This window comes from Melospiza melodia, chromosome 20 (assembly GCF_035770615.1).
Source record: "Melospiza melodia melodia isolate bMelMel2 chromosome 20, bMelMel2.pri, whole genome shotgun sequence".
Classification (NCBI taxonomy): domain Eukaryota; kingdom Metazoa; phylum Chordata; class Aves; order Passeriformes; family Passerellidae; genus Melospiza; species Melospiza melodia.
Window position 1 is genome coordinate 2764881 of NC_086213.1, and position 25986 is coordinate 2790866.

Below are 25986 nucleotides of genomic sequence, written 5' to 3' on the forward strand. Positions count from 1 at the left end.
ATTTTTAAACACAAGACCAAGAGGAACTTGGTGGTCATACAGCAAGTCAGGAGGCTTTTCCTCTCAGCCTCCTTTTTGTGCCAGGACCTTCACACCGCGCACCAAAACCAGAGCTCAGCATCAAAAGTCTACACACATCCCACCTCTGTGCTTGGGAGACAACACGTGGGGATTAAAGACACAAATATTGATTGGGAGCCAATGCAGATGCAAAGGGAGCATGGAACAACAACCAACACTGACTCAGACTTCAATTAATAGAACAAAACCAGCCCGGATTTCATCCAAGAGTGGGGGCAACTCTCTGCCTTCCAAGGTCTTGGAGCTCCTCAGGATGCAGCACTCTGCAGGTACACAGAGCCTCCCTCCAAAGGAAGCAGCACTAAAAACGTGGCACTGGTGAAGGAAGCAACTCCAACAACTTTGGACAGGCAGCAAGAAAATCATTTTTAGGTGATGAAAATAATAGTAAATAGGATTAACATGATTATTTTCTGTTGTGATCTTCTGCGGAAGTCTAAGACTAAGTATGGATTATGTGACTTTTCATGTGCTAAAAAATACTGCCGTGTCCCAGAGGAATATTTGTACTGAGAGGGGAGTCTGGATGAGAACATTAATTATTCACAAGTCAAAAATCAACAAATGGCTTAAGTATTGCAGAATTTGTTGGCTCAAATGATTTTGCAAATGTACTTTCTAAAGGCCTTTTCAATTAAACCATTACTTTCAAACTGTCATGGAATTTCAGCTCTTGTTAATTGAACTGTATGATTAATATTCATGATTGGGCATGGAATTGCCTTTACCACATTCATACAACCACATACACCCAGCTTAGACTGTTGGATAAACACAGGCCCGCTCAGCTACAAATTAACACCAACTATTGCTTGTTTTGGGGAAAAACAATAATAATTAAAGAGCTGTTTGCTGTGCTACAAGATCTGAAGTGCTGAGAGAGTTGCAGCACACCAGCGACCTGCATTTAAGGGGCAAAAAATAGAAGAACCTCCTGGATGTTCCCATTTTTTTTCCAGTTGATCCCACGTCTTTCCCAGCTATTTAAAACCTGAACCACCTCCAACCTCTGAAAGGCACGTGGGTGGTTTGAACAGGGCTGGAGAGGAAAGCACATAGTAATTCCCCAAATGAACACAACGAGAGAGAAATAAATAAGCTGTTATTTTTATGACCCCCCTGTTTCCTTTGCTGTCTCAGGTTGGGGTGGATGGACCAGCAGCACCTGGCTGTCAATAAGTGGCTGCTGGATGCACACACTGCTGTGTCAGGCTATTATGCCCCTAATCATGCAAATCAGCAAGTTATTAGTGAAATTACTGCACTCTGTGCCTGCTTTCTTGCCCAGGAAGGACATCATTATCCTATTCAACTGGAAGGAGATGACCTGCAACATCCTTCTTCCCAGTTCTCTATGAAGATGTGCTTTCAGCTTTCACCTTTGCTGGGAGTGAAAGAGGAGGGGAATGCCAGGCTGGAGGGGCAGCAAGGAAAGGGATGTCTGAAGAAAATCCTTTAGTGAAAAGCAGAAAAGTCATCCCTGCTCCACCTTCTGATCTCAGCATGGTCAGAACTGCCCTGACTCCTTGTGAGCTCCTCCCAGTGCCCCAGGACACTCAAGGTGCCAGGGGGACAAAGGGGAGGGCACAACCCACCTGCACCAAGGCACAGCCTGTACCCAAGGAGCTGTCCTGGCCATGAGGTAACAGAGCTCAATATTTACACAACATTTATTCATTCTGGCAGCCAGAAAAGTCATTCCCTACATATCCTCAGCTCAGGTCAATGGAAGGAAAGCCAAGGAAGTGTTTACTCGTGCACTCTAATAAGAGTGATGAATGTTTCACACAAACAGAAACATTTCTAAAAGCAACTTTTCTTTTCCCAGCTGATGAGTCTCTTGAACAAAACATGGTTTCATCAATACTCTGATTATGAGGAGAAAATACCAATTTCTTTTAAATTTTAACCCCATCAAAGAACATGGCACCCAGGGCTCTACTCAGAGTGTGAGCTGAAGGCTTATGAGAAAATTACATGGCCAAAGGGAAAAAACAACCTGGATCAGGCCCTCTCTTCTGCAACAGAGCCAAACCCCCTCTCCTGCATTGCCAGCAAAGACAGAGCTGCTCCTCCTAAACCTCTCCACAGCCATGCTCCTCAAGGGCAGCTGGACTTGCCAGAACCAGGGCATGGCCACCTGCCTGTGGTCCTGTGAGCCAAACCCTCCCAAAACCCCACCCAGAGTCAGAACCAGCAGGAGATGCAGAGACAATGTGGCTGGGCTGTGCTCAGACTGCAGTTGCTCCTCTCCCTCCCAAAACAGGATCTTTGCACACCCAAACTGTGGCTGAGCTCCAGCAGCTGATAACTGAGCAGCAGCACATGCTGTGCATACACAGGGGGAAATGATGTCCCTGAGAGCAACAATGAACCCTGGGCTGCCCCCTCCACCCCAGGAGTCTCTGCCCTGGGCAAGCTGTCCAAGGCTGCACACCCCAGACTGGAAAACAGTGTCCTCTGGAATAAATCCTCAGCAAAACACACCCACTCTGGGCCCAGAGCAGAATGCAGCAGAGAAACAACAGGAACTCAATGAACACTGACTTGTCCCTCTGTCTGGTGAGGCCAAACACCCAAGATCAAACCCAAGATAAAGGGAGAAGCCAGGAAAAGCCCTTTCACAGTGCAGTAAAATGGATGTGGCAGCTCTAGCACTGAAATAAAGTCATTATCAATATAAGTATTCTGAGGGAGCAGTGGAGCTGGGAGTCCCACGGCTGGTTTGCCTCTGGCTACACTGGCAAAAGCAGGGAGGAGATCCAAAATAACTCAAGCTCAGGGAATTCACCTGCTCAAAAGTGAGCCACAGTAAGCCACACTCCAGCAGGCTCTGCAGCTCATGAGCTGAGCATTTGCTAAAGAGTCCTGGAAAGAGAAATCAAAAACCCATCCAATGTCTGGAAGCAGCCAGGAGCCAGCCATGTGGAGAAGGCAGCAGTGCTGGTGTAGCCCTCTCACTTCTCAAGCTTTCACAGCTTTCCCTGCCTTCCCTTTCCCCAGGAAGTGGCTCCAGCACAGAGCACCTGGATCAAGACCAGCCCAGCAGGCCCTGGGAGCATCCCCTGCTGCCTACCTTGGCTTGGACAGCATAGGAGGCCAGCAGGACAGAGGCTTCAGGAGGACAGAAGATCTTCTCATCCAAAATCTGCTTCTTCACCTGCACACAGAGCAGCAAAGGACAGACAGCACACGTTTAGTGGAGCACAGCAGAGCATGACTGTCACAGCAGATGGCTGCAGTTTGTTTTAACTTGAGCTGTCAACCACACAGAGTTAACAATTTTCCTAACGCTAATCACAGTCCAGACCCAGGAAATCTCTGGTGGCTCAGAAGGGCTCAGGCTTTCACAGACCACCTTCCTCAGACAGGTTGGTGAGAAGAGCTAAATTTATATGTGGAAAATGACAGCAGCTTTATCCTATTGCTAAAGGCAAGGGGTGTGTGAGGGGGGAGAACCTTGCATGTAAACACAGCGATAAAACCTCTTGAGGCACGAGCCATGGATTGATAGGACATCCAGCCAGGCTGCTAAATAAAAGAGCAGTCTGTGAGCACTGCAAGCTTTGCTCTGGGACATTCAGGCCTCATTGTGAGTCAGTGCCCACCTGTGCTGGAGGCCAATTCCTTGGATCCCAGCACGGGGAGCTGCAGGTCACCTCTGTGGCAGAGCTGTCAGCAGCTCCCAGGAGAGCCAACATGCAGCTCCCCAAGGCACAGCTTCACTCCCCTGCCTCCTGTGCGTTCAAAAATTAAACCTGTCATGTTCCATAGGTTTTGGGTTGGCACACTTAATTTTCCTGATTAAAGATAGGAGGGGAAAAAAAAATGTAAGAAGCCGACGATTTCCTGGGAGGCTTAAATGGATTGTTGGAGATGCAGGAACATCAATTTGAATTTATAACGTGCTTTGAGTCCTCAAAGTTGGGTACAACATAATCACAGCAGATATTCTGCTGCATCAAGATAAAAACCAGGAGAGTTTACAAGCTTAGATGTGCTCCTGTTTCCCAAATGCATTCAGGAGCCCAGGTTCCTCTCAGCACACAAATCCCAGCAGCAAAGTCATGGTCTGCATTTAGAAAATGCAGCTTGAATGGCTTTTCCTCTCTGATTTTCCTTCTCAAAGATGCCAACAGCATTTTTCCTCACTGTGGATAAAGCTGCTGGCAAATGAGGCATTCAGAAATAACCCTACAGAGACACCAGTGCACGAGACTGAGCTTGGAAATTAACAGGAATACTTTGCATTTAGAACACTTTTGGCTCTGGAGAAAAAAGATGGACTTGGGAAGAGTGAGGAGCATCAAGAGGCTGCTGGGCTCACTTGGAAAGGGCAGGACATCCTGCAGGCTACAGAGGTATTCCCAAATCCAGGTTGTCCTGACTTTGGTGTAAAAAACCTAAGAATGAGTGACTTTAAAAAAAAAATTTTGTAATTTATCTTCAAATTAACAGCCAGAGAGCAGCTGAAACATCCCAGTGAATACCCAAGAGTCTGACTAGGAGGGCTCTGTTCCCTCTAACTGTGCTTGACACAACTCTTCTGAGGAAGAATGTGTCAGAAAATGGATTTTGTGGCAGAAAATTGATCATGTCTCTGAAAGAGAGCTCCTGTGATAGCAGCTCCTTGTTACCAGCCGTGCAGCACTGCCACATCATCAGCTGAACTGATTTCTCAGGAGGACACAAAGTTTTGTAGAATAATTTAAATAAAAAGACCCAACCAAGATGTGTTCAGCAGAGTTTCTAAAGGCTTTCCTGCAGGGCAGGAATTCCTGGAGCAGGTGAGACTGTGAGGTTTCTCCTTCTGCTCTGTTTCTCCACCAGAGAGCTGAGCTGCTGGGATGTTCTGCCCCAGGGACCTGAAAGCTGTTTGGTGAGGAGGGGAACTTTGCTGTCCTGGCTGCACTCTGCTCTGCAGGATCAACTCCCTGCTCCACACAACACTGCTGTCACATCCAAAGGCAGCTGCCACCCCTGAGCACAGCTCATCCCACACCCTGCAGAGGGACACGAGCCCTTGGCTGCCAGGTCCATGTCCCTGAGCCACCCCCCATGGATATAATGGATCACCTCATCATTCTGGACTGCCACTTCAGAGGTCTGCCAGTCTGGGCAAGCTGCTTCCTCCACAAAAACCATCCTTCACCTATTTCAGGAAGCTTCTGTTGTTAGACAAGTGCCTTTGGAGAGGTGTGAACACAAGGATGTGGAGCACACTCTGCAGACCAACTCTCTGACCCTGGGACCTTCTGCTCATCCTGGCTCCCTCTCCCTCAGGTTGGATAGCAGTGTATGGACTCCTACCTGCAGGAAGAACAGGTGCTGGGTGATTTCCTGGACCAATTCCTCCTCTGCATTCTCAGGATAAAATTTGGCCAGGAAGTGAAAAGTTTTGGGCTCTTCTGTGGGAACATCATGATCCAGGACCTGTGGGATCCAAAAGCCATTTGGTTTCCTCAAGGCAAGACCCAGCTCCCTTCTGTTCAGATGAGCACATATTCTGTCAGACACTTTTAGACATTTAGAACAGACCTAAATAGTTCAAACACCGTAGTTAAAAAAAGAAAACAAACATTTCTGACACTCCTAATGATGCAAGGGAACAAAAAAAGGCAGAAACAAACAGCATGAGAAATGAGACAGTGAAGGTTGATCCTGATCTGCCACGTGCTCCTTGCCTCTCCTGATACTTGCAGAGAGATGTTGGATCCTGCTGCGCCACCACCCGACCTTCTCCTTGTTTCCCTGCTCTGAGTTTATCTCACTGCTGTTTCTTAGCACCTTGCTCTGCTACTCCCCAGTTGAATGCTGGTTCAAAACCTCAGCCTGAGAGGTGAGACAGCCAGGCCTCCCTCAGTGTCCATGACCACCTGGCTGTAGTGTCACATCCTTTGGATGTCAGCAAGCCACACCTGACAAAAACCCTCCCCTCAGATTTGGGGGGGGCATTTCCTCCCTCATCCCCTTCTCCTTTTCACTCTGGTTTTCCTCCTCCCAAGCTCTCTGTATTTCCCAACAACAGAAGAGGCAACTCCACTTTTCTGCTGATGGTTTTGTGGAGTTTTAGGTTTCATTTGCTTTGCAGTCACCCCAAAGTGCAGCACCTCAGCATGGCTGGGTCCCAAAACGCCTCCAGGGGACTCAGTGTGCACAGATACTGGGATTGGGCATCTCTGCCAGCTTTTCCCAGTCTAACACCCCCAGACATCACAGAGATGGGATTTAGGTGCATCTGCCCCAGCTCACCCACCACACAACCCCAGGCATTCACAGACAAAAGGACATTCTCCTTTGTCATCCCACACAACCTCTCAAGGGAAATATCCCTGTCCATGGAGAGGGTTTGGAATGAGATGAGCTTCAGGGTCCCTTCAACCCCAACCACTCTGGGATTTTGTGAACTTTGTTCCAACCTTTTTGTCCATTTTGAGCCAAGCCACCGTGTCCTTGATGGTGTACTGCAGCCCAAAGAACCAGGTCTCCCGCAGCCCCAGGGTCCTGCACACCAGATCAAACAGGTCCTTCCCTTTCCACTTCACCTGCCAGAGAGCAAACAGGAAGCAGAGTTAGAAAGGTGCATTTCAGAACTTCTCTCTGTTCACCCAAATGCACAGTTTTCACCTCTCAAGGTCAACTTTAAAACCTTGTGAATGTGTTTGGTACAGACATGAAAACACCCTAAGAAGGCACACGTTATCTCTTTCCATCTGATCTCATCTGCAGATCACCAGCTCCTCCCTCAGTAGGAAACTAAAATGTGATTTCCCCCCTTTTCCAAAAAATGACACTGTAAAGCCCCTGTTTCTTGCCCTGGGAAACTAAGGGTTCATTTAGGCTCTTGTTAAGCTCATATTTAGGCTCCTGACCTGTTAGGGCTCCTGCCTGCTGCCAGCAGGGAATAAAAACCCCTTTGAGCTGCCCCTTGGTGGCTTTAATGTGTCTGCACAAGCACCAGCATCAGCACCAGGGGGTCAGAGAGAGGAGCCACAAATTCAGCAGTGACACAATCCCTGCACGGAGCATCCAGAGCCAGCGACCCTGCACGGACAGAAGGGAAAAAAGAGCTCCAAAATCCCCGTCCTTACCACTGAAGTCAGCAGTTCTCTGGGAGCACATTTTGATAGAGTTAAACTGCATTTTCTGCAGAAAATGTTGGTGACAGAAGCAGCCAAGGAGCAGAGAAAATTGGTTGCTCAAGGACCATGTCCTTGGAGCAATCCTGCAGCCGCATCCATGATGCTCCTGAAGTTCGCTCATAAAACCGGGAGGTGTTGGGAGGCACAGAGGTGAAGAGGGACATAAACCACGTGAATCTAACATGCCAAAGCCACTTTGGTCCTCCATCTGCACGCTGCAAACAACTGCTGGACCGAGACATACGGCCATTTCTCCGAAGCCCTTGGGCAAACAGATCCCGCGCACTCTCTTGTCACTACAACTCAATCCCGGCGCCACCTGCACACACCGGTATCAACGCGGGGCCGCTCCCGCTGTCACCCACTGCCGCCTTGTGGGCACAGGCGGGCTCAGCTCCAGCGATGCCTCCGTCGCCGCTCTCCCCCCCGCGGGGAGCGCAGACACAGCGCTGACAGTCCCGGAATAGGACGGGAATAGGACAAAGGCACCGCCACCCTCCCGACAAACACCGCCCCCGGAGCGCATCGGGCGCTGTCAACACCTCGGGGTCAAAACGCCAGGAGCAGCAGGTTTGGCAGTGCTGGAATTATAGCCCCCCTAATTTCACACATTTCACTATCCTCCAGCCCCCGGGATGGGCTCCAGCTCGGCACAGGATGGCTCAGACTGCAGAAGATCTTTTCCTGACTATGATTTTAAGTGGGAGGTTAATTCGAGGGCTCAGACAAAACAGAGTGAGGCCCATTAAAAGAGCTATTTGGTACCATTTCTGCAGGCACATAAAAGCAGGCTGCCAGCAGAAGGCTATTTCTTCACTAAACTGCTTTGTATAAAGCATTATGGGCTGTTTTTCCTTCTCCAAGACCGTATCTCAGTCTCAGCACAGCAGTGCCTGCACCAAACCTTCCCAGGACAGGCTGCTGGTGGCACCAGGACGTGGCTCCACATCCCATGGGATCAGTGAGTTAAACCTGGAATTTCCACCGGCTGTGACTCCTCCCTGAACCACCTCAGGTACCCAAACCGTGCCCAAGAGCTGACAGGACCCAAAGGTTTCCTCTCAAAACACCAGTTTGTTGTGAAGAGCAGCACTGGGGATTAAAGCAGGAGCTTTGTGCAGTTTTGACTTGGTGATGGGATGGGTTTTGAACCCATCAACCATCCAAAGGGTTCTGAACCCTTTTGGAATTGTTTGGGTGGGAAGAGACCTTAAAAAGCACCCAGTGCCACCCCTGCCATGGGCAGGAACACCTTCCACTGTCCCAGGCTGCTCCCAGCCCTGCCCAGCCTGGCCTTGGACACTTCAGGGATCCAGGGGCAGCCCCAGCTGCTCTGGGCACCCCGTGCCAGGGTCTCACAGCTGAATTTCTTCCCAATCTAACCTAAACCTCTCCCCTTTTAGTTTAAAACCATTCCCCCTTCCCCTATCACTAGCAGCCTGCATTAAAAACTCTCTCTCCTTTTTTTACGAGCCCCTCTTTAAGGGACTGTATTTTAAGTGAGGCTTCTGCTGCTGCATTTTACACCAGCGCTTTGTCACCAGCGCTTCTGTGGTGGCAGGAATAGACATTTCCCATTCCTGCACAATGCTCAAGACTCCAGCCATAACAGAGCACATATCCTCCCCAACTGTGCTGAATTACCTTCATTAAATATATCAATGATCAGCAGCCACCTTTATTCCAACAGACATGATTTCCCTCCACACCTCGGTACTTAAAATAACCATCTGCATTCAAGTGGCATCTTTTGACAGCTGAACTCCAACTGCTTTACAGACATGCAGGACCTCAGCCCTCCTCAGCCATGCTTTACAGGCTCTGTGTCATTAACTGCCACATTCTGTGGTTGTAAACCACTAGATAAAACACCCCTCCAGGGCACGAGGGGATGGACAGAGCTGCTGTCCAAAGAGCCTGGGGGACAGCCAGGACAGGCTGGCCATTCCCATCCACACCGTGTCCGTCACACCATTCCCTGCACGGCACTCAAGTGACACCTGAAGCACAAAGATGATTTTACAAGCCATTCTGAGCTCCTGAAAACACAACCAAGGAGCTCAGAGCAGAAAAAAAACCTTCTCAGCCGTATGCTGGGGTGGCTGGCACGATGCTGTAACAAAGCTCCATCTCCCAGCAAAAAGCTACATCATGATAACCTCAATGTGACCGTCAGGACAGAGAGGGATGCGTCACTCCAGCACCCTGCCTGTGCTGCAGGCAGCACCTCTGACATTTGCAGCTCCTTTCCCATTAGCAGGATCACAGCACGGGTGGCTGCAGGGATTCAGGAGCTGCAGAAGGGACACGGGAATGAGGAGTGTTAGAAACAGGCTGTTACTCCGCCGAGCTGTTTGTGTTCTTTACTAAGTACAGAGCGGTTACAATCTATCAGCAAAGCATTTAAATTAACAGCACTAAACACTGCAAACTCTCCAGCCAATGGCTAGAACTGAGTATTTCCAGCCCAGATTATTGGCATCATCTTTTTCTCCGGCAGAGACGGCGCATTTGGCATCTATTAACAGGGTTTGCATTATTTATTAACCTGCACCGGGAGTCATTTCCAACTCGCAGGCAACTGCGCGATTTATTTCGGAGCACAACCTCTCTGTCAAGTTTCACAACTGCTCCTCGGCTCCCCCCTCGATAAAGCAGCTCCAAAACTGAGCAGAAGGCTTGTCTGGTCCTCTCATCAGGGGTGACAAGGAGGGAGGGCAAGCCAGGGAATGGAGCTGTGCTGGGAGGTTTAGGTGGAATCAAGGCAAGGTTCTTCCCCCAGAGGGTGCTGGCACTGCCCAGGCTGCCCAGGGAATGGGCACGGCCCCGAGGCTGCCAGAGCTCCAGGAGCCTTTGGGCAGCACTGCCAGGGATGGACAGGGTGGGGTTGTTGGGCAGGATGATCCCTGTGGGTCCCTTCCTGCTCAGGATATTCCCCAGTTCTAAAAAATGGGCAGCAAGGGACAAGGGAATACAACAAGCCTGCACAGAGAGGGCCGAGCCAGGGGTCTACACAGAAAAGAGATTCCCAAAGCTTGTCAAGCTGATGCTTTTCTTCCAACAATGTCAAATGTTGTGAAAGGGAGGCAAAAGGGTATGGTTTAATTTAATATTTAGGTTGCTCACACAAGAGGTTCTCCTGGGAGAACAAGGGAGTGTCCAAACTCCAGGGGACAGAACCTGGCTCTGCTCAGGGGGCACAGATGAAGATCTCAGCTCCTCATCGTCACAAACACAAACCCCTGGAGCTTCAGCTCTTCCTGGGACCAGGGTGGGCAGTAAGGGCACAAAAAAGTGAGCAGAGGACACCAAGGCTGAGCTGCTTCCCAGGGAAAGCCAGAGCAGCAGCCTCTGCACACCCCACCCATGGGATGAGGTTAAGGCACGACCTTGCAGAAATGACTCACATTTACAGAGTATTTTACTGCACCAATTTACCCGTAAATAACACAGAAAATGGCTTTTTGCTTTGCAGATAATTTTATTAGGCGTTAGCTCTATGCTGGGGATGTAAACAGAGGCAAGAGCCCCTGCTGTGACACAACAGCCAAAGGACTGCTGGGAAAAGGGGACCAAGCCCCAGGAAAAAGTGCTCAGAGAGAAGTTATTCCTGTTTAGAATCAAATTTTAATGAGAGAACACAACACCTCTTCGCTGGAACAGGGATGGAGAGGGTGGAAGGGAGAGAGCTGAGCCTGAGCAGAGCATCCCTGCACTCACCCTCCCCCTGGGAATGAGGAAATGGATGCAGGCTGCAGCTATTCCAAACCCCCATCCCACAGGAGATGCCCAAACCACCCAGCCACAACAGTTTACAACTGAAATGGAGATGATTTTGAGACTGCAGACCACACTTATTTCTCCTTCTGGACCTGAATGATAACCACAGTGCCACAGACAACCATTTCTTTAGATTTAAAGCCCATTTGGAGTAAACAGGGAATCAAAAAACGCAATATTCGTCAATTTTGTTTTAACTAAAGCGATGTCCAATATTTTCAATTGCCACTTACTGAGTCACAGGGCTGGGCTGTAAAAGTTATTTTTATTTACTAATGCCACACGACAAGTTGATAATGAGCTTTTAATTAAAACCTATTTCTGTTAACCACCGAGGAGGCCAGGAAGGCGCCCAGGCGTGAGCAGGCAGATGGTGCAGCCAAGCACGTTCTGAGGTGTCTGCCCGAGACTGAGACGGAGCAGCAACGCCAGGGACAGGAGCTGGGACCAGACAGAGCCAGGGGACAACAGCTGGGGACAATGTGCCCTCTGCCCCGCTCAGGTGAGAGCTCACCTGCAGAGCTGCCTCCAGATCTGGGGTCACAGCATGGGAAGAACTTGGAGCTGCTGGAGAGAGTCCAGAGGAGGCCACAGAGATGCTGGAGCCTCTCTCTCTGTGTGAGAGCTGGGGGTGCTCACCTGGGGAGGAGAAGGCTCCAGGGAGAGCTCAGAGCCCCTTGCAGGGCCTGAAGGGGCTCCAGGAGAGCTGGAGAGGGACTGGGGACAAGGGATGGAGGGACAGGACACAGGGAATGGCTCCCAGTGCCAGAGGGCAGGGCTGGATGGGATATTGGGAATTAGGAATTGTTCCCTGGGAGGGTGGGCAGGCCCTGGCACAGGGTGCCCATCCTGGATCCCTGGCAGTGCCCAAGGCCAGGCTGGACCCTGGGGCTGGGACACCCTGGGACAGTGGGAGGTGTCCCTGCCATGGCAGGGGTGGAACAGGATGAGCTTTAAGCTCCCTTCCCACCCAAACCGTTCCATGATTCTGTTAAATGCTTTGTTCCAAATATCAATCCTGTGCCTTTGAGAGCCCTGAACCTGCTCACTCTTTGCTTTTTCCATACTCTTCCTCTCTCCTGCTGCTCTCTGACTTCTCCACCAATTTTTTCCTTGCTCCATGGCAGAGCAGTGCTGAGGGAAGAGAGGGAGGTAGTGGCTGTAGCAACCCTGATGAATTGGCTCAGGCCTTAATGGCTGCAGCAACTGAAATTCCTGCTCAACTCTTACTGCTGCTGTTGGGAGTTTTTAAAAACAAAAACCAACAAAGCTATCTGCCCTATCCACGGCAGAAGATGGAACTGGATGAGCTTTAAGGTCCCTCCCAACCCAAACCATTCCATGGTTCCATGTCCCAAAGCCTCACCTCACCTGTAAGCTGGGCTCTCACAGATGAAGAGTTACAGGGTCCAGCAGCAGCTCAGTGCAGAGCAAGGAGCTCCAAGAGGACAAAAGGAGGGTTTGGATCCTGCAGGGAGCTCTGCTGAGGATGCACAGAGCTGTAACTCACACACTGGCAGCACAGCACTGCTCCTGCCCAGAAGGGACAGCCCCAGGCCCTCCCTGCATGCAGGAGCTGATTCCTGATGGACTGGGGCTGTTCCAGCCCAGCCTGGGCTGCTCTGAGGAGCCCCCAACACTGCTGAGCTCTGAACACAGACAGGACTCAGCTCAGCCAGGCTGGGAGGGACAGCCAGGGGCTCACCCAGGGTGATGCCAGGTTAAATTCCTCTCTTCCCATCTCCAGGCTGTGTCATTCCCTACCAGTGCTGCCTCCTGTCGGTTTCTCGGCTGTTTCAATGACCTGGAAAGGCCCGGGGTGGCCTTGGGCAGCCCGTGCTCCAAAGGACGAGAGAAGGCTTCAGGTTTTTTCTCGGTCTCGGTGTTTATTAATCGTTTATCTAAAAGATTTTCTCTTGGCCCGACAGAGGTCTGCACAGCAGCCAGCCATGAGCACACTGAGAGCCCCCAGGGCGGTCACCTATCTTTATACCCAAAATTACGTGTACAATATTTATCATTTTTCCCCAATACCTTTCACCCTTATTAACCAGTGCACTTTTAGTAATAACCAATCCCAAAGTGCCACCATCACCACAGAAGATGGAGGCCAAGAAGAAGAAGAAGAAGAACAGGACACGCCCCAATTCCTCCATCTTACTTCTTTAGACCCCCCTGTACAGAAATCCTAAACCCTGTGTTTCACACTCTAATTAACTTATCCCTTCACCATTCACCCCAGTGAAATCCTCCCATCCTCATACAGGTGTCATCTCCCATGCAGGATCAAAGTCCAGCCACCAGACACTTCTGGCAACATCCCAGGACTCCCGAGCCCCCCAAGGGTGGTCTCGGTGACTCTGCACATCAGTCCTGAGGTGCTGAGATCCCACAGCCTCCCAGCTTCAAGATTATTCCCAGGGCTGCTTCCCTGTTCAAGTATCTTTAATTTCAAAAACCACCTACTTGAAAGACACTGCCTGTACAAAGAAAAAAAAAAAAAAAAAAAAAAAAAGAGGTATTAAAGAGCATCAAAACTGAGTCTGCACACCAAAAGAGAAATAATGTCCCAAATGCCCTCCCTCCTTCTCCTCTGGATTAATTAACAGTCTGGGGATTGACAGCAGTTTTGAACAGTTCTTGGAAAGAAGCAACAGGAGTTTGCTACTGGCTTGGAAGAGCAAGCTTGTGGTGGGAGCAGGGGATCCAGAGAACTTCTCAGGTGCAGGGTGAGGCACCAAAGCCAAAGAGGATCCATGGCCACAAGTCACAAGCACAACCTAAGGAAATGAACTGCACCAAGCAAGACACCTCCAAAACACCAACTCCCAAATGTCACTGGTGTGGATCAGAAATTCTGAGGTTTTGGGGAATAAACCCCTCCGAGACATGAGTGAGGAAACAGCCCTTTCCTGCTGTGTCTCACATTCAAAGAGAGCAGAACATCCTCATGAGTGCTGGCACAAGATCAGGACACACAGGCACATGGAGGAACAGAACACTGACCTGACAGCTGCTATCCCAACAATTTATCTGGGATCATGTTGTAGCTGAGGGGGATTATTTCTCTCAGCTTTTCCAAACAGCTGTCCCTGCACACAGACTGCTCTTTTCCTGTTAAGTTTGTGTCCACTCACAGAAGCTCTGCAGCATCAAGAGGTCACTGTCCCTACCAGCACCCTGCTGCTGAAATTGGGAATGTATGGATCTTTATAAACCCATTTCCAAGTATCCTGCAATGCAGAAGGAAGCCAAGGGCATTGCACTCCCTGACTTCCTCCTCCTGCCTTTTTATTTTGGTGCAGTGACTGGACACAGCTCAAAACTCAGCTCGGATTTACTGCACCAGCTCTTCCTCAAAAACTCATTTCCACCCAGATTTCCCCCACCAAATCCTTGGCTGTTCCTGTTCCAGAAGATGAGCTTTGCAGCTCAGCCACACAAGCTCCTGTGTGTGGTGACAAAGGGACAGCACTCGGCCACGTGTGGCCAAAATCAGGACTCTTCTACTTACAAGGGTTTTACATCCAACCTCATCCAACTGGCCCTGCACTGAGAGGGGCACTGGGCTAAAATAAAGATCCCTTCCAACCAGGATTATCCTCTGGACAGAGAGGAACAGCTTAAGCACCAAAGCAATAACTGGATGCATGTTTAGACAGCAAATACATCAGCACAAACCTGCTTTTCTCACTGCTTGAACACTTAAGCTGTTTCTCCAGGCTGGCTGTAAAGCTTTTCCAATTCATTTTTAAGACATCAAAAGATAAAGGTTGGGAAGCAGCTGGGCAGCGAGCTGCACCTTGATGGAGTGATCATCCCTGCAGGATTCAAGCCCAATATCACAACACAACAAAAAGGGAAAAACACACCCTTGGAAAATGGACCATGGCTCTGAGAAGAAGAGACACTAACAGGGCTGAGCAAGAGGAAGAAATTGGGAAAGACACCCAGGAGACCAAAATACAGATGGAGGGGTTCTCCCACCAGCCAGGGAACTTGGCTGTGAGAGGGGAAAAACTGCACATGGCAGGGGGAGAGACCAACCTGACATCAGCTGCAGCATCCCAGAGATGTGGGATAAACAGTGCTCTGGATGTGGGCTCAGAAACACCACAGGGATTTCATTGCTGAGTAACTCATGTGTGGGAGCATCGGGGGTAGCACGGTGGGGATGGACAGAGAGCAGAGATCTCTGAGCCAGGTCAGGAACTTGGGGTTCATTGCAGAGGGCCTGGGTGCAGGGCCCTGCTGGGAGCTGCCAAACACAGCTGGGGCAGGGCTGAGAGAAGAGAGGGGCAGAGAGGATGAGAGGGTGAGAGAGCAAAAGGGGTAAGAGAGTAAAAGGGTAAGAGAGAGTAAAAGGGTAAGAGAGTGAGGTTCCCGTTACAATACAATAAATCTTCTTCTGTGTTGAATATTCTAATTCTCACTAACCAATCTAGTACAAGATACAAATCCCATAGCATTTACATACAGCCTATAAGAATCATTACATCACCACACTGTGTTACATTTTAAACCCTAAAAACTCCTCTTTGGGCCCTTCTGCCAAGCTGCAGGGTCTGCTCTGACCCTTGGGCCTGTCTGCAAGCAGAGGGTGTTGTTCCATCAAAAGGGGATCACCTTCAGCTGGCCATGCCATTGTTTTCCAGTTGCTCAGTAACTGAGGTATCTCAAAGCTTGCTTTCATTTCAATCTCACTTACAGTTTCCATATTCTCAAAATCTTTTGCCAGCCAATCACATTTATAAGGCTTTCCTGTTCCATCTTCCCCAGCACTCATGGAATGGTTTGGGTGGGAAGGGACTGAAATCCCATCTTGTTCCACCTCCCTGCCTTGAACAAGGATATCTTCCACTATCCCAGGGTACTCCAAGCCTCTCCAACCTGGCCTTGGACACTTCCAGCGGCAGCCACAGCCTCTGTGGGCACCCTGTGCCAGGGAAGAGGCACCCAAGGCTCTCAGGAAGGTGAGGCAGCTGGGGATGCTTCAGCACAGGGATTCAAGAGCTATGCAAATGCCTACCCTTCCTCCAGATGTTATCAATTAATTAGGTACAGCTCAAACCTCTGAGATGGAAGTAACAAAAGGAAGACACTCGCTTCGTGCCTCCAAGATTTCCCCAAACAAATTTGAAGTCTTTAAAGTGAAAACCCAACAGTGATTATTAATCTGCATCGCCGTGTGCGAAAGATTAAGATTTCATTTCTAGGAATTATTTTAGGTTTAGGCTCAATTTAGAGACATCAACTGCAGAATAAACAGATGCAAAGCAGGTTTAATCCCTTAAAATGCACAGCTGGGGATTTCTAGGGAGCAGACTGAAAAATGAGCACTGAGGAAGAAGGGGAGTCTCCATGGATCATGGAATCATGGAATATCCTGAGCTGGAGGAACCCCCAGGGACCACTGAAAACCAACTCCAGACATCCAAGAGAGCAGCAGCTCCCTGTCCCTGTCAGCATGTCACAGACATCTTTTATGGAAAATCCTTTCCTGAGGATGTTTCCTCCTGAGAAGCTGAGAAGCCTCAGGAACAAAATGTAAACATTGATTATCTGCTGCTGTGGAATGCAACAGGTGCATCTGTGATTGGCCTCATGGGGTTGTTTCTAATCAATGGCCAATCACAGTCAGATGGCTTGGACAGAGAGCCCAAGCCACAAACCTTTGTTATCATTCTTTGCTATTCTATTCTTAGCCAGCCTTCTGATGAAATCCTTTCTTCTATTCTTTTAGTATAGTTTTAATGTAACATATATCATAAAATAATAAATCAGCCTTCTGAAACATGGAGTCACATCCTCATCTCTTCCCTCACCCAAGAGCCCCTGTGAACACGGTCACATCAGCACCTGGTGCCACTCACAGGCCACAAAAACCCATCCCAAGAGCCCCCAAACTGCAGATTCCCACTGCACCTCCTTCCACTGATCCCCTCAAGTGTTTGTGAGGCAGATTTCCCTCTCCTTGCTGCCCCAAGGCACCTCAAAGCACACAGAAATAAACAGTGCTGCTCACTCTGCTGGCAAACCTTGGCATACAGGCCAGGTTCCCTGAGTCTGTCCCGATAATCAGCTCTCCCACCCCACTGGCTCTCAGGAGGGCACAGACCCCACTCCTGGCTCTCACTGTGGGTGCAGAGCAAGCTGAGCCCTTCCCTGGGCCACCTTCCCAGCCCAGCCACTCCAGGTGTGTCTGATCCCTCTGTCCCAGGGGCTTCTGCACAGCCAGCACAACCAGGAGCTTTGCCCGGAGCCTCCCCAGGGTAACACAAAACCAGGCACAGAGATCCAGCCTGGGAGCTGCCCTGCTCAGAGGGGGCTTGGGTAAAACCCACACCTCCAGCTGGGCTGCCCTGAGCTTGCAGCAAAGCCAGGAAACCACAGGGATGCTCCAGGGCTGGAGCCAGGCTGGGAGAGCTGGAGAGGAGGAGGCTCCAGGGAGAGCTCAGAGCCCCTGGCAGGGCCTGAAGGGGCTCCAGGAGAGCTGGAGAGGGACTGGGGACAAGGGATGGAGGGACAGGACACAGGGAATGGCTCCCAGTGCCAGAGGGCAGGGATGGATGGGATATTGGGAATTGGGAATTGTTCCCTGGCAGGGTGGGCAGGCCCTGGCACAGGGTGCCCACCCTGGATCCCTGGCAGTGCCCAAGGCCAGGCTGGACACTGGGGCTGGGACACCCTGGGACAGTGGGAGGTGTCCCTGCCATGGCAGGGGTGGCACTGGGTGGGCTTTGAGGTCCCTTCCCACTTAAACCATTCCATAATTCCATGAAACTCACTCCTCAACTGCAAGGTGTGAAACAGCTCCATCACCCACCTCCATCCATCCATCCATCCATCCATCCATCCATCCATCCATCCATCCATCCATCCATCCATCCAACCATCCATCCATCCATCCATCCATCCCCTCTCCTACCCCAATATTCCACACTGAAGGATGAGGCCTGAATTCCTGTCTCCTGAATCCCTGCATCCCCCCAGCACAAGGAACCCTCAGCAGCTCCTGAGCCCCTTCCAGCTGCACAAGTCTCTCTGCAGTGCTGCCTCCTGGCTGCACACACGCCCCGATCCCAGCACGGGGAAATCACACCCGGCCACAGCACTGAAATTCACAACGATTCACTTTCCACCAGCAGCCTCGGGAAGGCAGGAACAGCAGAGCCAGGACATTCCCACTCTGCTGCAAGTGGGAAGCTCACAGGGCTGCCCGGAGCGAATCCTCAATCCCCAGGAAAAGCAGGAACTTCTTCAGGGCTCCAGCAGAATCCCAGAGCCAGGAAATCGGCGATGGCAAACTCCCCTTGGCTGATGGGCGCCGGGATTCCCTCAGGGTTTGGGTCAGGATAATGAAATATAAACTGTGAAATGCAGAGTTGGGGTTTGGGTGGCTGTGGGGCCAAGCCCTCAGGATCAGCTGGAAAAGCACAGCACATCCCAGGGTCTGGCAGCGACACCCTGGGAGAAGGTTTTACAAAGTTCCAAGGGCCCCAAAAAGGGAAATTATCACAGAAAAGCCAGGCCCAACCCCCTGGAGCATCCCTCGGCCTCATGGTGAGCTAAGAGCTCAGGAAAACGCCAAAATTCTGTTCTTGGGCGTTTGTGGAGCACTGGGGAGTTGGATTCCTGTGGGTTCAAGCCTTGGCACTGGGATTCCTCGAGCCCTGTGACAGCCACAGTGTGGTGGTGACTTGGACAGCACCGTGGATTAAAACCCAAAGGAAGCTGGATTGTAATGAGAATAAAGCTGAATTATAACCAGGATAAAACTGAATTATACCCCGAGTGAAGCTGAATTATAGCCAAAGTACAGGATGAATTATAAACACAATAATGCCAAATTGCACCCAGAATAAGACTGAATTGTAAACGGAATGCAGCCAAATTGTAACCCAAATACAGCTAAATTACACCTGGAGTGAAGATGGATTATTGCCAGAATAAAAACTACATTATAACCAAAGTATAGGATGGATAATAACCAGAATAATGCCAAATTATACCCAGGCTAAAGCCAAAGTATACCCAGAAAAAAAGCCAATTTATGACCAAAACAATGCTGAATTACACACATAATAAGGATTAATGATAACAAAATTAAAGCCAAACTATAACCAGGATGTAACTGGATTACACACACAGTAACACTGAATTACAACCAAAACAAAGCCAAGTTATGCCCAAAGTAAAACCAAATTACACCGGTTCATAACCAAAGGTGAATTACTACTAAAAAAAAAACCAAAACAAAGCCGGATTATAACCAGAATTATGTGCAATTATAACCAAAATCCCAGCAGGATAACGCCATTTATAACCAAACCAAGGCAGTGCCGCTGCCGGCCCCGGGAACCGGCGGAGGGTTGGGGGACCGGGAGGGGGCTCTGGGGGGCCCGTCCCCCTCACGGGAGCCCCGCACCGCGCGGGCCGTCACCTCGCAGCTGAACTCCATCTCGGCGTCCATGGTGGCGATGCGCACCGTGAAGGTCTTGGGCTGCTTGCGCTTGAGGGAGCTGAAGCTCATGCGGGACGCGATGGCCCCGGCCATGGCGGCGCAGCGCGGTCAGCGCGGCGGCGGCGCCATGGCGGCCTAGCCACGCCCCCGCCGCTGTGCTATTGGCCGCGCCGAGCTGTGCGCCCGCCCCCGCTGCACCATCTAGCCAATAGAAAGGAGTGCGATGGAGAGGCGGGAGGAGGCCCGGCTGTGATTGGGTAGAGAGGATGCCGCTCAAGGGAAGGGGCGGGGTGAGGCGGGGCCATGAAGAGGGTGTGAGGAAGCGATTGGGCGGGGCGGTGTCGCCCCCTGGCGGCGGGCGGAGCGCTCTGCTCGCGGGGACGAGCACCGGGACCCGGCGTGGGGACACCGGGACAGGGGGGACACGGGGACACCGGGACACATGGACACCGGGACAGGGAGACACGGGGACACCGGGACACATGGACACCGGGACAGGGAGACACGGGGACACCGGGACACGGAGGACTCGGGGAACACCGGGACACCGTGACAACCGGGACACGGGGACACCAGGACACAGGGACAAGGGGGACGTGGGGACATCGGGTCACGAGGACACGGGAGACTCTGGGACACCGAAACACGGGGACACGGGGACACCGCACACGAGGGACACCGTGTCCCCCGTGTCTCCGTGTCCCGGTGTCCCCCGTGTGCGGTGTCCCCGTTGCCGTGGGTCTCCCCAGTGCCGTGGGAGAGCCGGTGTCACGGGTGTCCCCAGCACCCCAGGACGGGGTTCCCTGGGGCACACCGGCTGCTGCCCGCTCGGTGGTTGCCGGGGCGAGGGGACCCACGCGATCCCGGGGCCACCCGGGTGTCCGGGATCGTGGGTGGGGGCAGAGACTGGGACCGGCGCCCGGGGCGGGCGGGGACACGGGGCAGGACCGGAGACACGGGGCAGGACCGGGACTGGGACTGAGAGTGAGACTGGGAACGGGACTGGGACCGGGATTGCGGCTGGGACCGGGACTGGGACTGGGACGAGGACCGGGATTGCGGCTGCGACCGGGACCGGGACGGGGACCGCGACTGTGGGACCGGGACCGGGACTAGGACTGGGATTGGAATCGGGATCGGGACTGCGACTGGCACCGGGACTGGCACCGGGAGCAACGCGGCGCAACGGGACGGGACCGGCACCCATAGCGGGACACCGGGCGGCGCTGGGAGCAGAACCGGCCGCGGTAACGGACCCGGGACCGGCACTGGGATGATGGGACGGCGGCTGTGACCTGTCACCAGCGCAAGGGGACGGGACCGACCCCGATCCGTGTGGGATAACGGGCTGGGAACTGGGACGAGCACGGGGGAACGGAACAGAAACTGGGACCGGCACGGGAGGGACTGGGACCAGTTCAGGGTTACTGGGATGGGAACTGGGACCAGTTCAGGGTTACTGGGATGGGACTGGGACCAGCTCAGGGTTACTGGGATGGGACTGGGACCAGCTCAGGGTTACTGGGATGGGACTGGGACCAGCTCAGGGTTACTGGGATGGGACTGGGACCAGTTCAGGGTTACTGGGATGGGACTGGGACCAGTTCAGGATTACTGGGATGGAACTGGGACCAGCTCAGGGTCACTGGGATGGGACTGGGACCAGTTCAGGGTTACTGGGATAGAACTGGGATCACTTCAGGGTTACTGGGATGGGACAGGGATCACTTCAGGGTTACTGGGGTAGAACTGGGATCAGTTCAGGGTTACTGGGATGGGACTGGGACCAGTTCAGGGTTACTGGGATGGGACTGGGATCACTTCAGGGTTACTGGGGTGGGAACTGGGACCAGCTCAGGGTTACTGGGACAGAAACCGGGACCAGCACAGGGGGACCGGCGGGAGCAGGAGGGGGAAGGGAGCAGCGGGAGCCGAGAATTCCCCCCGACACCCCCGGGGGGACCCAGGCGTCCGGGAGCAGCCCCCGCCCCCGCAGCGGGAAGAACGGGGCCTCTGTCCCCGCGGGGACAATGGGGACATTGATGGGGACCCCCCCGGCCCCCCGCTGCCTCCGCAGGACCCCCCATGGCAGAAAGCGCCGGCCCCGCCCGCAGGGACCCCGGCCCCGCCGGCCCCCGCACCCAGGTGGGCAAAGGGGTGGGGGCGTGGGGGGAACTGGGGAACCACGGGGGCTGTGGGGTTGTAGGGGTTGTAGGGGAGGGTTTGGGGAACCCCGGGCACCCCAGGGGGGCGTGTGGAGAATTGGGGTGCACGGGGGAGCACAGCAATCCATAGGGACTTGTGGGGCACAACGGGGGAGCTCTGGGCAGCTGCGGGGGCTACAAAGATAAATCGGGGTGGGAGGGGTGGGGGCTGTGGGGGTCCCTTCCTGGGTGACCCCGCTGCCCTGCCCAGCCCTGCCGGCCCGTGCCGAGGGTCCACGCCTTTGGGAAGGGGGAGCAGGCGCTGCGGAGGGACCCCCGCACCCCCCCCGCCATGCAGGGCTGGCTGCACAAGCAGGTGAGGAGTGGGCGTGGGCAGGGGGCTCGGGGGCTCTCTGGGGGTTGAGGTGCGGGATTCTGGGGGGGTCGTGGGTTTTGGGGGGACCCGGGGCCGTGCGGGGGGTTGGGAGGGTCTGGAGTGTCAGGGGGTCATGGGGTGGATGTGGGGCTTAGGGGGGGATCAGAGGGAGTTGGGGAGTCAGTGAAGGGAGGGTTATGGGGTTCGGGGGATTTGGGGAGATCAGAGACACACGGTCAGACCAGTGGGGCAGTTATGGGGTGTGGGATGAAAGAGGGTGCTGGGGGTTGTGGGGTTTGAGGGATTTGGGGAGATCAGACACACACAGTCAGATGGGGCAGTGTGGGGCAATTATGGGGTGTGGGATGGGAGAGGGTGCTGGGGATTGTGGGGTTTGGGGGCTTTGGGGAGATCAGAGACACACAGTCAGACCAGTGGGGCGGTTATGGGGTCTGGGATGAAAGAGGGTTCCAGGGGTTGTGGGGTTTGGGGGATTTGGGGAGATCCGACACACGGTCAGATGGGGCAGTGCGGGGTGGTTACGGGGTCTGGGGTGGAAGAGGATGCCAGGGGTTGTGGAATTTGAGGTGCAGGATTCTGAGGGGTTTGTGGCTTTGGGGGGGACCTGGGGCTTTGGGGAGGGTGTAGGGGGTTGGGGGGGGTCTGGAGTGTCAGGGGGTCATGGGGTGGATGTGGGGTTGGGGGGAATCAGAGGGAGTTGGGGGGTCAGTGGGAGGTGAGGGAGGGTTATGGGGTTTGGGGGCTTTGGGGTGATCAGAGACACACGATCAGATGGGGCAGTGTGGGGCGGTTATGGGGTGTGGGATGGGAGAGGGTGCCGGGGGTTGTGGGTTTCGGGGGATTTGGGGAGATCAGACACATGGTCAGATGGGGCAGTGTGGGGCAATTATGGGGTGTGGGATGAAAGAGGGTGCCGGGGGTTGTGGGGTTTGGGGGCTTTGGGGAGATCAGAGACACCGTCAGATGGGGCAGTTATGGGCTGTGGAATGGAAGAGGGTGCTGGGGTTTATGGGGTTTGGGGGTTTTGGGGAGATCAGACACACACGGTCAGATGGGGCAGTGCGGGGTGGTTATGGGGTGTGGGATGGGAGAGGGTGCCGGGGGTTGTGGGGTTTGTGGGTCTGGGGGAGTGAGGAGAATGGAGGGGGATCAGAAGGGATTGAGGGGTCTGGGGCAGCAGAGGGTCCCGGGGGGGCTCAGCCCTCGTTCTCCCCCTCCATCCCTTCCCAGGACAGCTCGGGGCTGCGGCTCTGGAAGCGCCGCTGGTTTGTGCTGGTGGATCTGTGCCTCTACTACTACCGGGGTGAGGGGGCACGGGGGGCTGGGGACACCCGGGGGGGCTTGGGGGACCTGGAGGCAGCGATCCCGGGGTGTCCCTGGGTCATTGGGGGGGACTGGGGCGTCCTGGGGTGTTGGGCACTCCTTGGAGGACCAGGAATCCCAGGGGATTGGGGGTCCCTGGGATATTGGGGAGGATTGGGGGTCCCTGGGATGTTGGGCATTCCTTGGAGGACCAGGAATCCGGGGGGATTGGGGGTCCCTGGGATATTGGGGAGGACTGGGGGGTCCTGGGGTGTTGGGCACTCCTTGGAGGACCAGGAATCCCGGGGGATTGGGGGTCCCTGGGGTGTTGGAGGTCCCTGGGGCAGTCAGAGATCCCAGTGGGATCCAGGATCCCTGGGCGATTTGGGGGTCTCTGGGTGGGTCAGGGATGCCCCGGGGATTTGGGGTCTCTGGAGCATTGGGAATTCCTGGGGATTGGGGTCTCTGGGTGGGTCAGGGATCCCCCGGGGATTTGGGGTCTCTGGGAATTCCTGGGCTTTGGGGGTCTCTGGGCGGATCAGGGGTTCCCCAGGATCGGGGCTCCCTGGAGGCTTGAACAGGTCCTTGGTGGGGTTCTAAGCTCTGGTCTAACCCCGGGAGGTTCGGGGGCATCAGAGGAGGTCCCCGGCATCCCCCCGATGGTGCTGGCGATCTCGGGGTGCAGATGGGGTCTCTGGTGCCCCCATTGTGCCCCTCCTGTGCCCCCAGACAGCAGCGAGCAGCAGGTTCGGGGCGGTCTCCCCCTGCCCGGCTACGAGATCCGCGTCCTGCCCGCCGCCCCCCGCGCCCCCCGCGCCCCCCCGTTCCTGTTCACGGTCAGCGCCGGCTCCCCGGGACCCCCAATCGGGGAGGGGGGACGGGACCCCGACACCTGAGCCCGGTCTAGCAGGGATCCCCCGTTGCCAGGCTGAGCACGCCGGGATGCGAACGTACTGCCTGGGCACCGAGAGCGCCGAGGAGCTGCGCGCCTGGGTCTGTGCCCTGCGCCGGGGGGCATCGGCGCTGCCCGGGTGAGCGGGGCACGGGGGGCACGGGGGGCACCGGGGGTTATCGGCGCTGCCCGGGTCAGTGGGGCACGGGGGGCACCGGGGGGCACTGCGGGGCATCGGCGCTGCCCGGGTCAGTGGGGCACGGTGGGCACGGGGGGCACCGAGGGGCACTGCGGGACATCGGCGCTGCCCGGGTCAGTGGGGCACGGTGGGCACGGGGGGCACCGGGGGTTATCGGCCCTGCCTGGGTCAGTGGGGCACGGGGGGCACCGAGGGGCACTGAGGGACATCGGCCCTGCCCGGGTGAGCGGGGCACGGGGGGCACCAGGGGGCACGGGGGGCACTGCGGGGCACTGCGGGGCATCGGCGCTGCCCGGGTCAGTGGGGCACGGGGGGAACGACCCTGCCCGGGTCAGTGGGGCACGGGGGGCACGGGGGGCACCGAGGGGCACTGCGGGGCATCGGCGCTGCCCGGGTCAGTGGGGCACGGTGGGCACGGGGGGCACCGGGGGTTATCGGCCCTGCCTGGGTCAGGGGGGCACGGGGGGCAGCGGGGGACATCGGCCCTGCCCGGGGGTGTGGGATACGGGGGGCACGGGGGGGGGTATCGGCTCTGCCTGGGGGTGTGGGGCACGGGGGGCACGGGGGGCACCGCAGGGCACCGGGGGGCATCGGGGGGTGTCAGCCTTGCCCAGGGCTTTGCGGCACGGGGGGCACCGGGCGCATGGGGTGTATCGGCTCTCCCGGGTCAGTGCGGCACGGGGGGCACCGGGGGGCATCGACGGGCACTGGGGGGCACGGGGGAAGCGGCCCTGTCCGGGTGAGTGGGGCACGGGGGACACGGCGGGGCACGGGGGACATAGGTGCTGCCCGGGTGAGTGGGAGGCACCGAGGGGCACCGGGGGGTATCGGTTTTGCCCAGGTAAGTGGGGCACGGGGGGCCTGGATCTGTGTGTGGAGGGGGGCACACAGAAGGGCTGGGTCTGGAGGGGTTTGGGGGGGTCCCAGGCGGCAGGAGGAGGTTGGAGAATTTGAGGGTCTGAGGAACCTCGGGGGGGTTTGTGGGGGTCACAGGGCGGGCTTTGGCGGGGTTCTGGGGGCAGTTAACCCTTTAACTCCTGTTTCCCCCCCTTTCCCAGCTCGGCCCGCTCGCTCTCCCAGCGGGGGCTCCAGGAACTGCGGGGTGCGGATCCTGCCGAGCCCCCACTGCCCACGCAGGCCACGGGGCAGGGGCTCGGGGACCCACCCGTGTCCCCTCCGTGCTGCCCCCCACTCCCTCCGCTGCCCCACAGCGAGGTGAGGACTGAAATGAGGGGAAATATGACAGGGGCGGGTACTGGGGTGATTGTGGTGCAGATCCGTGTGGAGAGGGGGGGTTATGGGGCAGAGCGGGGAGACTGAGAGAAGGGAAGGGGTTATGGGGCAAAATGGGGGGCTGTGGGGCAGAAGGGGGGCTATCGGCCTGGGGGGGGCTGGGGGGCTGAGAGAAGGGGCAATGAGGCAGGGCGGGGCTGTGGGCAGAGGGGGGCTGGGGCAGAGGGGGCAATGGGGCACAGGGGGTTCTGGGGCAGGGGCAGGTCCGGGTCCGGCCGGAGCAGCGCTCCCTGTGCCCTCCCGCAGGTGCTCCAAGCCCAGGAGGAGCCCCCGGCCCGGGGAAGTCCCCCCA

General features: G+C 54.8%; 1 protein-coding gene across 5 annotated transcripts in view; it reads right to left on the minus strand.

Annotated features, from left to right (window-relative positions):
- NF2 (NF2, moesin-ezrin-radixin like (MERLIN) tumor suppressor) overlaps nt 1-19601 on the minus strand; it is a 49113-nt gene extending 29512 nt beyond the window's left edge. For all 5 annotated transcript variants that reach the window (XM_063173382.1, XM_063173386.1, XM_063173381.1 and 2 more), the window contains exons 1-4: nt 19447-19601; nt 6501-6626; nt 5392-5514; nt 3158-3241 (exon numbers count right to left, since the gene is read on the minus strand). In XM_063173382.1, coding sequence (XP_063029452.1) covers nt 3158-3241; nt 5392-5514; nt 6501-6626; nt 19447-19560 — 447 coding nt within the window. In that variant the 5' untranslated portion in view covers nt 19561-19601. The remainder of the gene's footprint in view (nt 1-3157; nt 3242-5391; nt 5515-6500; nt 6627-19446) is intronic.
- Between the last annotated feature and the right edge of the window lie 6385 nt (nt 19602-25986).